This window comes from Drosophila sechellia, chromosome 2R (assembly GCF_004382195.2).
Source record: "Drosophila sechellia strain sech25 chromosome 2R, ASM438219v1, whole genome shotgun sequence".
Classification (NCBI taxonomy): Eukaryota; Metazoa; Arthropoda; class Insecta; order Diptera; family Drosophilidae; genus Drosophila; species Drosophila sechellia.
In genome coordinates this window covers 13,360,817-13,374,657 of record NC_045950.1, presented here as the reverse complement: position 1 = coordinate 13,374,657, position 13,841 = coordinate 13,360,817, and the positions used below count along the sequence as shown (strand labels likewise).

General features: G+C 42.5%; 1 protein-coding gene across 16 annotated transcripts in view; it reads right to left on the bottom strand.

The window, feature by feature from the left end:
* Positions 1-13,841, bottom strand: part of LOC6609578 (muscleblind-like protein 2) — a 155,441-nt gene that overhangs the window by 84,696 nt on the left and 56,904 nt on the right. For 5 of the 16 annotated variants that reach the window (XM_032715254.1, XM_032715256.1, XM_032715258.1 and 2 more), the window contains one exon: positions 13,450-13,482. The exons of the other annotated variants lie outside the window; for them this stretch is intronic. In XM_032715254.1, the coding sequence (XP_032571145.1) occupies positions 13,450-13,482 (33 nt within the window). The remainder of the gene's footprint in view (positions 1-13,449; positions 13,483-13,841) is intronic. 16 annotated transcript variants of the gene reach the window in all.

The following is a 13,841-nucleotide window of genomic DNA, read 5'->3' as shown; positions in this document are numbered from 1 at the left end:
CAGTTTACCCACTTGTCCCCCTCGACTGGCCTGCTCTTCCACTGTCGTGGCTTGTTTTTGTTTGGCATTCCCCAGGACGTAAAGCCACAAAACCCCGATCCATCCCTGCCTGCGATTCACAAAGCTATGCAAATTGAGGCACGGCACACCTGCGGAGGCGACTGGCGGCTGGCGGAGAAATGAAACGTAACGAAATGGAGTCGAGGTCTCGGTCTCATGTGCATTGGCATACATTACCTCTAGTAAATGTTACAATCTAGTGCCACGCCCCCTTCCTGCCCATTGTGAATGCTTTATTCACGCGTCAGGATCCATGTCCTCCCTGTGTGTGTGCCTCATTTCGTTTGATTTCGTGCCTGTCCGGAGCTTTGCAGTATTTCCTCTTTCCCTTTCCCTTTCCCTTTTTTTTCTTTCTTTTTTTTTCTCCATTTTTATATAGATTGTATTCTGCTTCCTCCTCGCTTTGTGTGTGTGATAATAAATTTGCCCTGGTCTAAGGCTCAAAGGGGAAAATGGCAGGGAATCTGGGGGATTGCATGCTGAGGCTCCTTTTTCTCGGCTTGCCTTTTTGCTGCTGCTCCTTCTTCATCCTTCCACTTTTTAAGGTATTTTTATGCAAACAAAACTCGAGTGTATGCAAATATTTGAGTTTTAAGTGTGTTTGCCATCCCCCTCACTCACTCACACACATATGAGAATCCAGTGAGGGCAGCAAAATTAAAAACCGACTCAAATGAAGCATATGGCAGTGATGTAAGGCTACTTCTGAATACCCTATTCAGATATGTAATGCGATTATGAATTTTATTAAATTAAAAATATTCGAAACTTCCTAAAAGCATATCATACAACTTTTATAAGCAGTAAAATTCTGTTCACCAAGTAAAAAGTCTTATTTCAGTACCAAATTCTCAAACAGCATAAATTTGCATAAATATTTCTGAGTGCAGGTCAAAACCATATGTATAATTCGACTGGCTGCCCTCCTTTTCACTATCCTCGCCAACTTCACATTTATTCCTCTGGCTTCAATAAATGTGAAAATTATTAAATTAAGTGAGTGCCTTTCTCCAGACTGGCTTTCGCCATATGTCATGCCCATTGTTTAACCCCCAGTGCCCATCCGGGCTCCTCATTTTGCTCCTTCGCCTTCTGGGAAACGAAAGTGGTTTTATGTTTATAAGCAAATAAATTACTGTGTAAATAGGTTAAGTTCCCACTCCTCGTTCCTTGGAAAATGCCTGCCCGGGGCCCACGAAACAACAATTTCCTCCCAGTTGGGACTATTTCCCTCGCATATGTGAGTGTGTGTCAGCTCGCATCCTTGTGTCTTTGGGGATTTGTTTTTGCACCCTGCTCCATCTAATTCCTTTTTGTCGAGCCCCAAACGTCGTGGCATTTAATGTGACAATTAAATTTCATTTTAAATAAAATATCTCAATATTATTTAGGTATGTGCACATCCTTAAGGACCTTCAGGCAAAAGTAAATGGCTTTGTGTGTGGGGGAAATCTCGGTTACCAGATCCAAATTATTTCATTGGGTGAGGAAGGTTAAATAAATTTATATTTCAATAAGCAAGTCGAGTATATGTTTTCTGTTATCAGCACATACAAATTTTAAAAGTAAGCAAATATCAATAACATTTTAATTCATTTCACATCAATCGAGTGGCTATTACCTTGAGCTTAAGCCGGCACCTTCAAGTTCATGACTCATGACAAAAATTCCCTTTAGTTTTCCCCCTCAATAAACACATTTCTAATCATTTCCCATCGAGTCACATAAATTGTCGCCGTATCTCCTTGTTACCAGATCTCTTGACACATTCGGTGGCAGTGGCGAATGATAAATTCGCTTGGCGTGTGTGAGCGCGCAATGAGAAATTATCAAATAAAACTGCTGAAATAATTACAAAGAGTGGCGCAGACGAAGGAGGAATTGTGGCAGAGTTGTCCGAAATGAAAGAAAAGTAATTAAAAAGTGCGAATGAACGAAATAAAACCCGAAAACGATGAAGAAGTGAAAATTAAAACGAAACGAGACGTTGACGCTTTCCATTAAGCTTAAGGGAAAAAGCGGGCTGCTCACTGTCAGCGAAAGGATTAATGTCGAAAATAATGATAATAATAATAATAATAATGATAATAATTATGAGTGAGAGACAGATTGTCACGAGTTGTCAGGCGCATAAGGGAGCGCCAACATGGTTGAGTAGAATTCATCAGAGGCACTGGAAGACACTTTAAGTTCGTTGCTGGCGCAGCTTAATAAACATAACTCATACGCAGGGTAGGCCACAATCGCTTTCATCGTCCTGGCCCCCAAACACTCGAGGCTGTCTGAGAATGGGCGAGTGTTTGTGTGCGTTGTGTGTGTTTCTCGAGTGCCAGGTAAACAAACACAAGACGGAGACAGGAAAACCCATGAGGAAGGGAGCAGGAAAAGAGGCCGAGGCGAAGGTCCCACACAAGAGACCTCTTGAAACTATTATAAATGTTGACAATAATGGCTTTTTAAGCCTATTTTCCAGCACTCCGAGAGTCTACCTCCCCCCCACACCTGCGACAATAAATGTCATTTAAATGAATTCATTATAATAAGTCAAGTTGATAGATGGCACAGGCAGCATTCGTGGCATTCGAGCCAGTTACCCAACCCGAGAGCAGGAAATCGTTTTGTTCGCACACCCCAAAGAGATATACGTATATAAATCGTAATCAAACATTATGATTAGTGGAAAATGGGAAAATTGGAATGAAAAACTCATATTGCCGGCAGCCTGTTTTTAATTGGGCTCAGAAAGCTTACAAGCGTATTAACATGGACAGTCGCAAATCGCCAATCGATTGGCGAAGCGATCGAGGAAGAGGAATCACCAAGAGTTAATCCAGCAGCCAGAAACCCCAAAGCATATGCAAATCATGTTTGACAGCATCAAATGGCAAAAACACACACACAGAGGCAACCTCCGAAGCGAGAGAAAAAAATGCCATGAAAATGCCAAGCAAAAGGAAACACACACACACATAGAAGTCGAGATGAAAAACCCGAGTGAGGCAATCTATGATACATGACTTTGTGCAGAGATTATAATGCCCGCTGATTGTTTAATCGCTTGGAAAGTGATGGAAAAGTTGGCCACAAGTCCCCAACCCAACGGGCAAAAAGGGAAATACGCATGCAGGCGGGGAAAGCCATTCGAGTGTGCCCATGATGGCAGCAAGTTAATATTTCCATATGCCACGCAGCGATAATGTGATTAAGGTCGTCTGCAAGGCAAGAGCGATAACCATATAACCCAGTGAGTACGAGCCGAGTTGCCCCAGCAGAAGTGGCGGCAACAAAGTTGGCCTTAAGAGGCGGACTCTATCGAATCAATGGCGTAATGAAAGAATCAGTTGTGAATTACCAATAAGAAGTCGGTTAAGACATGCAAATGTGATGTAAGCTGTTAAAAACTTAAGCACAAATTACTAACGCATCTGTATAACGATGAGTGTAATGATAACTTTTATATAAAGCGCCGATCTTAAGTGATCATTTCCATATAATATCTTTGCGCTGCGTTTAGTAGTCGCTAATCCGACCGAATCCCATAATGTTTATATAGTCTCATGGCAGCCAGATAATAGTGTGGCACTCAAAAAGGCAACCGCCATGAATGGCTTGTTGATGCAACACTCGAGCAATCAATAAGCCAGCCCTTGGAGTAGCAACTTCTCTCGAGGACAACAATGCCGAAGCTAATGCCTTTTACCACCCACCCATCTCGCAGGCAGCAACACTGAGTGATATAAATATGCGAACATTTTCGAATGGAGGACAGGACAACGTGGCGCCAGATAAATGGTTAAAGTCTGGGATTGAGCGGGCGAGGGCGGCGGTGGTTGGGCGCTTTTCGTGGCTCGGATAGTTATAAACAGTAAAAATGTCTAAAACGTTTGCCAATCCATGGGATAAAAATCTCTCTGGCCCAGCGTATTTCTTTTCAGCCTGCAGAGACAACAAACAACCGACAGTAAATCATTCTCAGCTGCGAATGGCGAATGGGATTGTATACCGAGTATTGTGGGTGGTGGTGATGGTGATGGGTGATGGGTGATGGGGGCTAGTTCCATTTAGATTTTTATTGTTGTCGCCATTTTTCCAACGAATGGGTGGCACATTTTTTCGCCTACTTGGCGTTGCGGCAGTAAACATACCGAAATGCTTTTTGAATTGTAATTTGTTTTATTTATTCATTTTTTTTTTTCATGCAATCCTTGGGGCTCTCGCACTTTGCTCCTGATTCTGATTCTGGTACTGATTCAGATTCTGCCGATGACGTTTCTCGATGAGCTCTCTCGCTCTTCTTCAGTCTCTGATAAGCGTGATTGAATTGATTTTCTATTTTTTTCCCCCTCAGAGGACGGCCTTTGTTGTTGTTGCTGCTGCTGTTGCGCCACTTTGCTGATGGATATCAATTGAAATGCTTAAACAGGCGCTTTGCGCATTTTCAATTTCTATTCGCACAACCAACAAAAAATGGGAGTTTGTATATGTCAGTGGAAAGATATTTGTTGATTTTGGCCAGGCGACTTAAATTGTGCTGTCAGTTTTCGAGGAGTCGGAGTTACGGAGGAGCGGGAGTTGCTAAGCTTCGGCTTTCGATATTGATTTCGCGTGCGAACGCATGTGTTTGAAAACTCAGGCAAAATGACGGAAGTAATCCATTGATTGCTGGACTCTTTTCGCTTCCGGGACGGAGCGATTTATTTGCGATATCTATTACCGCTCAATAAGGCAAATAAATATCAGTACTGATTTCAAAGGTTATAATATAATATATATTACTATAAACGTAATCTGATTGGCGGTTCTCCAAAAAAACATCAAATTCTTTGATCTTATATCTTTATCTTTAAGAAGTAATTAAAACATGAAGCGAGCTGGGTGTTCTTGCTTAAAGTAATTTAATTTTGTGTTTCGCTTTAGCACTTTGTCAACTCCCTGGGCAGCGTTTAGTTTTATTCATTGAAAATATTTCATTTCCTTTGCCAAACACAAATTCCAATGAACTGGCAACTCCACCTCCGATTCTTTATCTATCTCATAATATGCAAATTCGATGTGTAAGCGACAGTACGAGAATTCCTGGCCGTCAATGTTCAGTTTTGGCATTTAGATAGGGAGTGAAGGAGATCACTGAGGGGTAGAGGCCGAACCCAATTCAAACATTTATCGATACCATTGTTGATTAGCATTTTCCACTCCGCTCCGAAGGCGCCTGCTCGTTCGCTTCATTTGATTTTCATCGGGCGCGGTGAGCAAACAAAGCAAGAAATGCCAAAGGCACAGGGTCCTGGGTCCCGGGTACCGGAATCGTTTGTCAACCCCTAGAATATGATAAGCACCTGCCCTCCGCCAGTCCCAATTGGTTTAGTCTCGGTCCGCCCTGGCACCTCCGTAATTTGATGACCCTGTGCGCCATCCCAAAACTATTAAGTAAATTGAATATCTTTCTATTTTTGGTTTCCTATTTTTATTTTCTATGTTTTTCTTTTCTTTTTCACCCTGCTAAACCAAAAATAAAAGTCGAAGGAGACCAGGAACGAGACTTGAGTTCTAAATTACACTAATGGACACCGAAATGTAACCGAGCAAACTTTTCAGATGAACTGCAAAATCTGAACTGGTTGTGAGCTGAAATGCAGATGGAAAATGGAGATGGATACCATGTAGTCATCATCATCATCAAATGACCAGGGAGCGGGATTTTGGGGGGTTTTCTAAATAGCTCCGCTTCAAGTGTTTGCCACAAAATGTGTGCACAGGCAAACTTTTGACCATAAATTATGGCATTTATTCAAAAGGCAAACGCTCCTCCGGAAGTCCAAAGGGAGTATTATCCTTTCTCTGACCCACTGCTCCTCTGTGGATTTTCATTTATTAGCCGCTCGCCCCAGTCCAGCCAACTTGCAGTCCCAATTGACAGACAGTCTCGAAATTTGACCAGCCGCAAAGAGAAATTGAATTTCTCGTTAGGAGCTGTCCATACACTAAGCGCAAAAACACGTTCTTTGAAATGAGTAGGGGAAAGTATATGATTTGAATGTCTAATACAAAGCTAAACACAAATATAAAATATTATAAAAAGAACAAAAGTCATGCTAAGATAATATTCCATATTAAATTTTAGCAATTATTAAATGTTGATTTTTTTTTGTGCTGCCATTTTTAAGTTCTACGCTTATTGATTTATTAGTTTAATGATTGACATCCTGATTACTTTTTATGATCTCCTCTATATGTGCCAAATTGAGTTGCAGTTTTCGAACCAAAGCGGCAGCTGTCGTGTAAAGCTCATTTAACAATGGCAATCTCCATCAGCCCCAACCCTTCCTTTCCAGCCCACATCATCATTTCATCCTGGAGCACAAAAAGCGCAAGTTGCTCCATGGCGCGTGCAACTCGAAGGCGCTGCTTGCCGCATGCCGCAGCTTCATTAAAATTGCAGCAGCCACCAGTCAGTGAAGGAAGAAGAAAGCGAAATGGGGGGCGGTGGTGGCATGACGGTCGGCTAAGGGGGAGTGGCACTGGGAGGCGCAACCAAAGTGCCAGCAAGATGGCCTAACGACGTCAGCACACAATGGAGCGCACAATGCGGATGTGTGCGACAAAAACATCAGCAACAACAGCTAAAAAATACAACAAAAAAATGAACCGAAACGGCAATAGAACATTCCACTATACACCCAAACGCCGGGGGCGTGGCAGGTCGGGGGGCGGCGGCAGAAAGCAGTGCAGGCAGCACGGGCTTAAAAGCGGCAAATGACGTCGGTTCTAAGTCGAAGATGATGACGCACAGTGGATAAAAGTGCTCTCATAATGCAGGAATATTAAAAAAGTTCAAGTGCATCAAAGATTTAAATATAAAAAAACAATAATTGGATAGTCTAATTATGCATTGTTGGTAGCGGAAACAATGACCTATAAAGTATAATAAAACAAATGTATGCTTTTCGCCAAATGAAGTCTATTTAACACCCAGAAGAAAAACAAGAAAATGCTAATAATTTTCCAAGCTTCCATCCCACTGCTCGAAGGCCTGGGCCCAAGAACCCAAGGAGTAAGCGGCAAGGACAGCGACGACATCTCGCGTGACCTGAATTATTGGTGGCATATTGCCACTCATTGACTTTGCCGCAACGCCCGAGGCAAAAGAAAATGCGCCACTCGACTGAAAGGAGCGACAGGACACGAAAGAAAGCGGAAGCCACGAGAGGGGAGGGGCAAGAGCAAGAGAAAATGGAAAGGATACGAAATGCCAGGAGTGTAGGTCCATTGAAGGAACTTTAAGTTTACTGGGCAAACAGTTTGCAACGACCGGCTTTAATCAATTTCTCTTGAAAAATGCAACACCCAAGACAAAGGAACGAGCAGGCTTGCCAAGCACTCTGGTAGTCTAGCATCCTGGCAAGCCCGGCGACAAGGCTGACAATTGTTTGTCGAGTTTGTCAAGCGTGGGACGCGAAATGCAACAGGAGCAGCTTGTACTGCAGCTGCATTGTGGCCTGCCTGTCGTCCTTTTGCAATCCTTACAAATGTGACGCTGCTTTGTTTGTTTGTCTCGCTTTATTTCACCACTCGTCGACGACATTGCGGTTTAATAATGTGTAAAGTCAAAGTTATTTGATATACCCAAACTGACGCTCTCACATACTATACACACAGGAGCTCCCACTTTCAAGGATATAACCGCACACATATGTGCCGTGCGCCCACAGCTTTCGTCCTTCCTCCTTCGACGCAGTTAGTCATTGCTCGAGTCCCAGGCGATGGCTTTTCTTCTTTAAATTTATTGGGTTTTCTGTCTGCCATTATTTGTTAGGCACTCCGTGCCACGCCTCCCCGCCCACCAACTCCTGCCACAGCTACTGCTCCGACATCCCAATCCCCTTTATCCCCCACCACACACACGTCTCATTTCGCTCGCGAGTTCCGCAAAAATTGAAAATAAATTGAATGACGTTTTTATTGATCTCGATTTTCGTTGGATGCGGTCCCTGTTTCTCCTTTTTTTTGTTTGTTAGCTGTGCTTAGTTTGACGCTTAGCTGTCGCCTGAGAAAAACAGAAAGTGGGAAAAAAGGAGGCAGAAGTCTGACTTTAAGCGGGAAAGTCTTTAATGTCAACTTGGAATTTATTTCCCAGCTGAAGAGCAATTATTTACATTTCATTTTAATTGAGTTTTGCGCTTAAAATCTAATCTAATCTACATAAACAAAATGATGATTGTAACGCCTCCAAGTGACTCCAAGTGTCCCGGAAATTTCCCATTCCTTTTAGCATCCATTCTCCATAATCCCATTTCAATCAACAACTTTTCCGACTGCCTCACATATACATATTTCCCACTTTAGGCAATAATCCAAGACAGTCACTCAAGAGATGATGGCCCATTGAGTCACCTGTTCCGTACTTCGTCCGTTCGCCTGATTGACACTCATATGAATATATAATCTTTCACTCTGTCAGCGAAATGAAATTGCAAGTCCAAAAAGCGAAAAATATTTATTTGTAGAAGACATCGAGATTCCGAGCGCTATTTATATATGCGCTTTTGACACTCTCCAATCGACTGACTACAGCATTATCGGGAAATTCCTCGACTTCTGAAGCAGTGGAAAAACTTGCGACATTTTTCATTCGATGGATAGAACGAAATGAATGGGGGCTGCATCACACCAGCTCGCATTTATATTCATCCCGGCCAGGCATTAGTTTTTTGTTTGCCTTTGTCTTAGCCATATGAAAAGAAATTGGCGCCCGAACAGGGACTTGTTTGTTGGTCAAACAAAGTTTTTTTTGGCGTGGGCAGAAGGAAGACTGGCGCCCAAGTGCAATTTGTCAGGCTCGTGACTGGCTCATGGTTGGAGTGTGAGAATGAGATCGAGAACGGGCACGGGAACGAGGAAAATGCTGCGAATTGCAAGCTCCGGAATTGGGAATCCGGCAGTGGGAAAAGCACCTCGCTCCATCTTGGCTCGCTTCATTTGTTGGCTTAAGTAACTTAACAACTTTACGCTTGCAACTCGCGTACGCGACTCCTTCGGCGACGTCCTCTTGTTTATATTGATAATGTGCCATTTATTTTATTTAAGGCATGCGCTCGCTTGCTCGATTTGCAGTCACGTTCCGGCGAAGGATGAAAAGGGGGCGTGGTGGGGTGGGAGGCGGCAGGACGAATGAATTGTGTAGGTTTCAGCAACTGCGAAATGGCGCACTCGAACGCAAGTCGTAGTCGCACACATGTGAGTGTGAGTGTGGCCATGCGCAAGGACATGCCACAACTTGCTGTTGCATAATGCATTAAGTGCTGGTGGGCGAAATATCCTGGATGGCAGCGGGAGTTGCTCTGCTGAGTTATTGACTTGAAGTTTGTTGCGGAATTTCCAAGTGCAACGTGTGTAAGGCATAACAAATTAGGCGCGCCTGGCACCAGAATGTTGCAGCATTGCAAATGGGGCGGACGGGCTGCGCCACATCCATATAACGGCAGGTGAGAGGACACTGCACTCGAAACAGATTTCGGTGATGCCTTGAGGCAACGAGGGATTTATGCAGTCTTAAAGTGTCTCAGTGCCCATGCACAAGATGTTGACAATTTTGATAAGGATTAAGATGTTTGGATATATGGACTTTAAATCACAGATTTGCTTAAGGAAAGGCCCTTGTTCGGGCTCCATTCATAGTTTAGTTTATACCAAAATAGGGCGAAGAATCTACAGATTCTACAAATTCCACAGCTCTCATCAAAACTTCTAACCAATTACCGAAAAAATCCAAAATTTTTGTCCCATTGATTCACTGACAACCGCAAAGTTTTCACTCTTTTCTATGCATTTCCTGTCTTTACTTTCCATTCATTTCGAGCAACTATTGATGATTCTTCTTTTCTTTTGGCTCCTCTTATTGGTGTGCGCTCTATTTCCCATTTTCTGGGAAGTTTTATTTAAATTGGATTTACTTTTTTTTTTTTTATTTTGTACATTAAGTTGCTTTTGCCATTCATTTCTTCTGCTCGGCTGCTTATTATTATTATCGATTTCAGTGCCGACCAGCAATTTTTCATGCCAAATTGGAGGAGCAAAGGCGATGGCAGAAAAAATAGATAATGGAATTAAAAATAATTGGATGACATTGAAAATGTGGGTGAGCGAGCAGAATCAGAGCGTTGGCAAAACTTTATTTCTGTTTTTTTTTTTTTCATATCAGCCAGCAGTTCCTGTTGCCTTTAAAATTTAATTACCAAAGTATTTCCGAAGCGGCTCGGGGCGATCCGGAAATTCAAGCGTCAACTACAAAATTGGTATAAACAACAGAAAAGCCCCGAAGGAGCGACAAGGAGCGAAGATGTCAAAGTGGCCGGCTTTGTTCTCCAACCATCTATGTATCTCGCTCTCCTGCCTACCGTTTTTTTTTTTGAGCGGAAGAGTTGCCATTTTCATTTTCTTTTGCGGCAGCGCCATTTTCCCTTCATTCTTTTCGACCATAATTTGCATGGCAAGGCAACTTGACTTTTGTTGTTGGCCCGCCCCGCCCGAAAGGGAAGTGGCAAGCGAAAGCTGGCGCGAAAATATGTTGCAGGCGGCGGCAGTGTTGGGAATATAATAGAAAAATAAGGTGCCACACAATATGGCCGAGAGCTTTACAGTTGGTTAAGTAGCAAAAGCGCGCGAAGCGGCGAAAGGACGCCGTGGCAAAAGGCACCGGATAAAGTGGCACCAGCCAAGCGGCAGCCCAGAAAAACTCTCGCCGCGAAGGAGAAGATTTTCCAGCGCAGCGCCATGGAGCAGCATGGCGTTAAAATTGTGTTGACAAGAAAATTATAAACCGGAAAATGTTTTATGTTGTGGCTATGCGATTTTCACTCATGCTTATTCCCTCTCACTTTCACACTGTCATCGCGCCCTCTCGCTCCGCTTACTATGTTTACTATCAGCCATCCCTTTCTATGGCGCTGGCTCGCTTTCCGAGTGGCTTTTAAAGTTTCAGCTCGCCCATTGTGGTCAAATTAAATTGAGGGGAAATTACCAATGAAATGATGCCAATTTGCTGAAAGGGTCAGAGGTCACTGAGCGAAGAAGCAATGCTTGGCTGAGCTAAAAGGCATTCAAGTTTGGTGGTTATTTTTTAAGCATTTGATACAATTTGCATGCCCCAAGGCCCTTAAGATGAAAATGCTCCACTATTCCAAGAATTATTATTAGAATATGAAAAATAGTGCAATGAATTTTAAAGTTAAATCACAACTGCTGTTTGCTCACATTTCAAATAGGACTGGATAAGCCCTCTAATACTTAATGCTGACATTGACCCAGTTAAAACTTATAATGCTGCTTAAACTTTTTCTTTGTAAAATGGCATTTAAAAGCCCACTACGCGCAACATAGCAATAAATTAGTGTCGCGGCCACCGAGAAAAAGTTTAAACACGGCCAGGTACACGTGTATTCCATATAGTATAGCCATATAATCACAGGGAGTCGTACATAGGACTTTCGTCCTCGAACATATACGTAGATATAAGTATATATGTATATGTATATATATGTATTATGTGCTGGTTACTTGCCACGTTTAAGTTCGTTAAACATTTAAGCCCAGCTCGTTTTGTGTGTCAAGCACACACGTACATGTACAGTGTACACACACACATATGGTATATAAAAACGCGGTGGGGACAAAAAAAGGAAAAGAGGTGAAAATGAGTGCAAACACACTCGCCTACAATTACAGCACTCAAAAGGGGCAAAGAACAACAGGGCAAGGCGCATGGAAAACGGAAAAATGCGAAGGAGGCTGGTGGAAAAACGCTTGGCGAACGAAATTGCTCGGCAACTTTACTGCATAGTTAATTAATAGGATAACACAATTAATTTGTGGGCAATGAATGTCTGAGCTTTATTTACCCGCCCAGCCGGGCAAAAACTACAAGTGCCCAAGGGTCACTGGGTGTGTGTGTCCTTTCCATTTCCACTTCCCAATGCCAACATGCCAACATGCCCAATTCCAACTTGCAGCTGCTGCCCCACAGATGATGTGGATTCTGCAGTCAGAACTCGCTTATCACGCAGCTGTGGTTTCGGATAATTGCCAAAAGGCTTATGAGATTTCCCAGGCATGGCCAGAAACTAACCGAGGCGCAAGTCTGACCCGTCTCCTAATGATCCATCAAAGATAATTGGAAATGTTTAGGGGTTAGGCTTGATTAATGATGCAGGTCAGGCATTGTACGCAGCAATGGCCAGAATTATGAATATTTAATATGCGTTCAAATTCGACACGGCTAAGATTAAATCATAAGTGGATTTTAACTAGAGTTTCGAACTTCGTATGTGGGACATTATAGATCTTGACTCTGGAGTTAGCTGGAAAGTAACACACTTTTATTTACGAAACTTTGGTTCGAAGGTATTGTAAGTGTTATTGGAAGTTCTCTTTTTAAATAATTTTTCAATGGCTTAAGTAATTAATTGATATGCTTAGAGGCTTCTCAAAAAGAAAGAAAATTCTAGAGCCGCCCTAATACATTAATTTTCATTGAAGCCTAGACGCAAAATTTAAGCAGTAAGTAAATGGGAGGGCTATCCAGTGGCTCAATTAACAATGCCCCCTCGCCGCCCAGTAAACAGAAAAAAAAGAAGAGTGGATCCTGCGAGCCAACGAGCTACTCTTACAAACATCAGTTTTTACTATTGTTTGCACACTAGACTCAAGAGCGACAGAATGAAATGGTTGGGGGCGCTGGGCAAAAAGGACGAACTATGCCCAACTTTAAGGGACTCAGTCCTCGCTTTGGGTTTTGTTGGAATAACAAAAGGCCGTTGGCCAAACAAGCTGCCAGCGACGCCTGAAAAGCGGCAACGTAAAATTTCAAAACGTAATTTTTTATGCTGTCACAAATTTGATGGTGATGTTGATGCCATGCTACCTCGCCACCACTTCTGCTACTGCTACTGCTGATGATGATGGCATTTTGTCAGCATTATTATACTATACATAAAATACTCCACTTTATGTTGCCATTCTTTGGCAGTTGTTTGTTTGTTGCGGATAGAACAAAAAAGCTTAATAAAGAAAACACCAAACAGGCAACTTAATTTTTTCCTGCATCTTGTTCGCCATTGTCCTGTTTAAAAACATCCTTTTGTTCAACCCTTTTGTTTCGCCCCCTGCTAATTTGCCACGTTGCCTTTTTTGGGCAGTAAAAAAATTGAGGAAAAGTGGGAAACTCTTTGGCTTCGATGGTATCTGCCCTTCGGCAGGTTGTTTGTGTCAGGTTACAAAACGCCAGATATTTACTATAAGATAAATGGAATCGGTTCTACGACGGATGGGGTGGTGGAGGGGGGCTGTTCTTAAAGCTAAAATCTTAACTTAATTATTGAATGTTAAGAGCTTTACCTTGAAGTTGTCCATGTCTATGAGTTGCGTGGCCTAAAATCACTCGAATGGCGATAGACGATTGTAGTTATTCAGTTGAGTTTTAGAGAACGTTTTATTTGCATTACAGTTTACACAGAGAAAATCCCAAATTTGGTGTTCATATTTTTGAACAAAAATAATCACCGATTTTCCGATTTTCTCTGTTTTTTTTTTTTTTTTAGTATCGATGGGTGGTGGAACTCTCTTATTTGTAAGCCAAAAGCTAAAGCCTTCTAATCGGGGGACCCAAGACTCAAGCCTCAAGCACACTCACGCACACATTCTCAATTCTCAAGCTCAGCCCGGCGCTGCATTTAGCTGCATTTAGTTTATATTTTATTTGGTAGGCACTTAGAGAGACAGCCACTAAA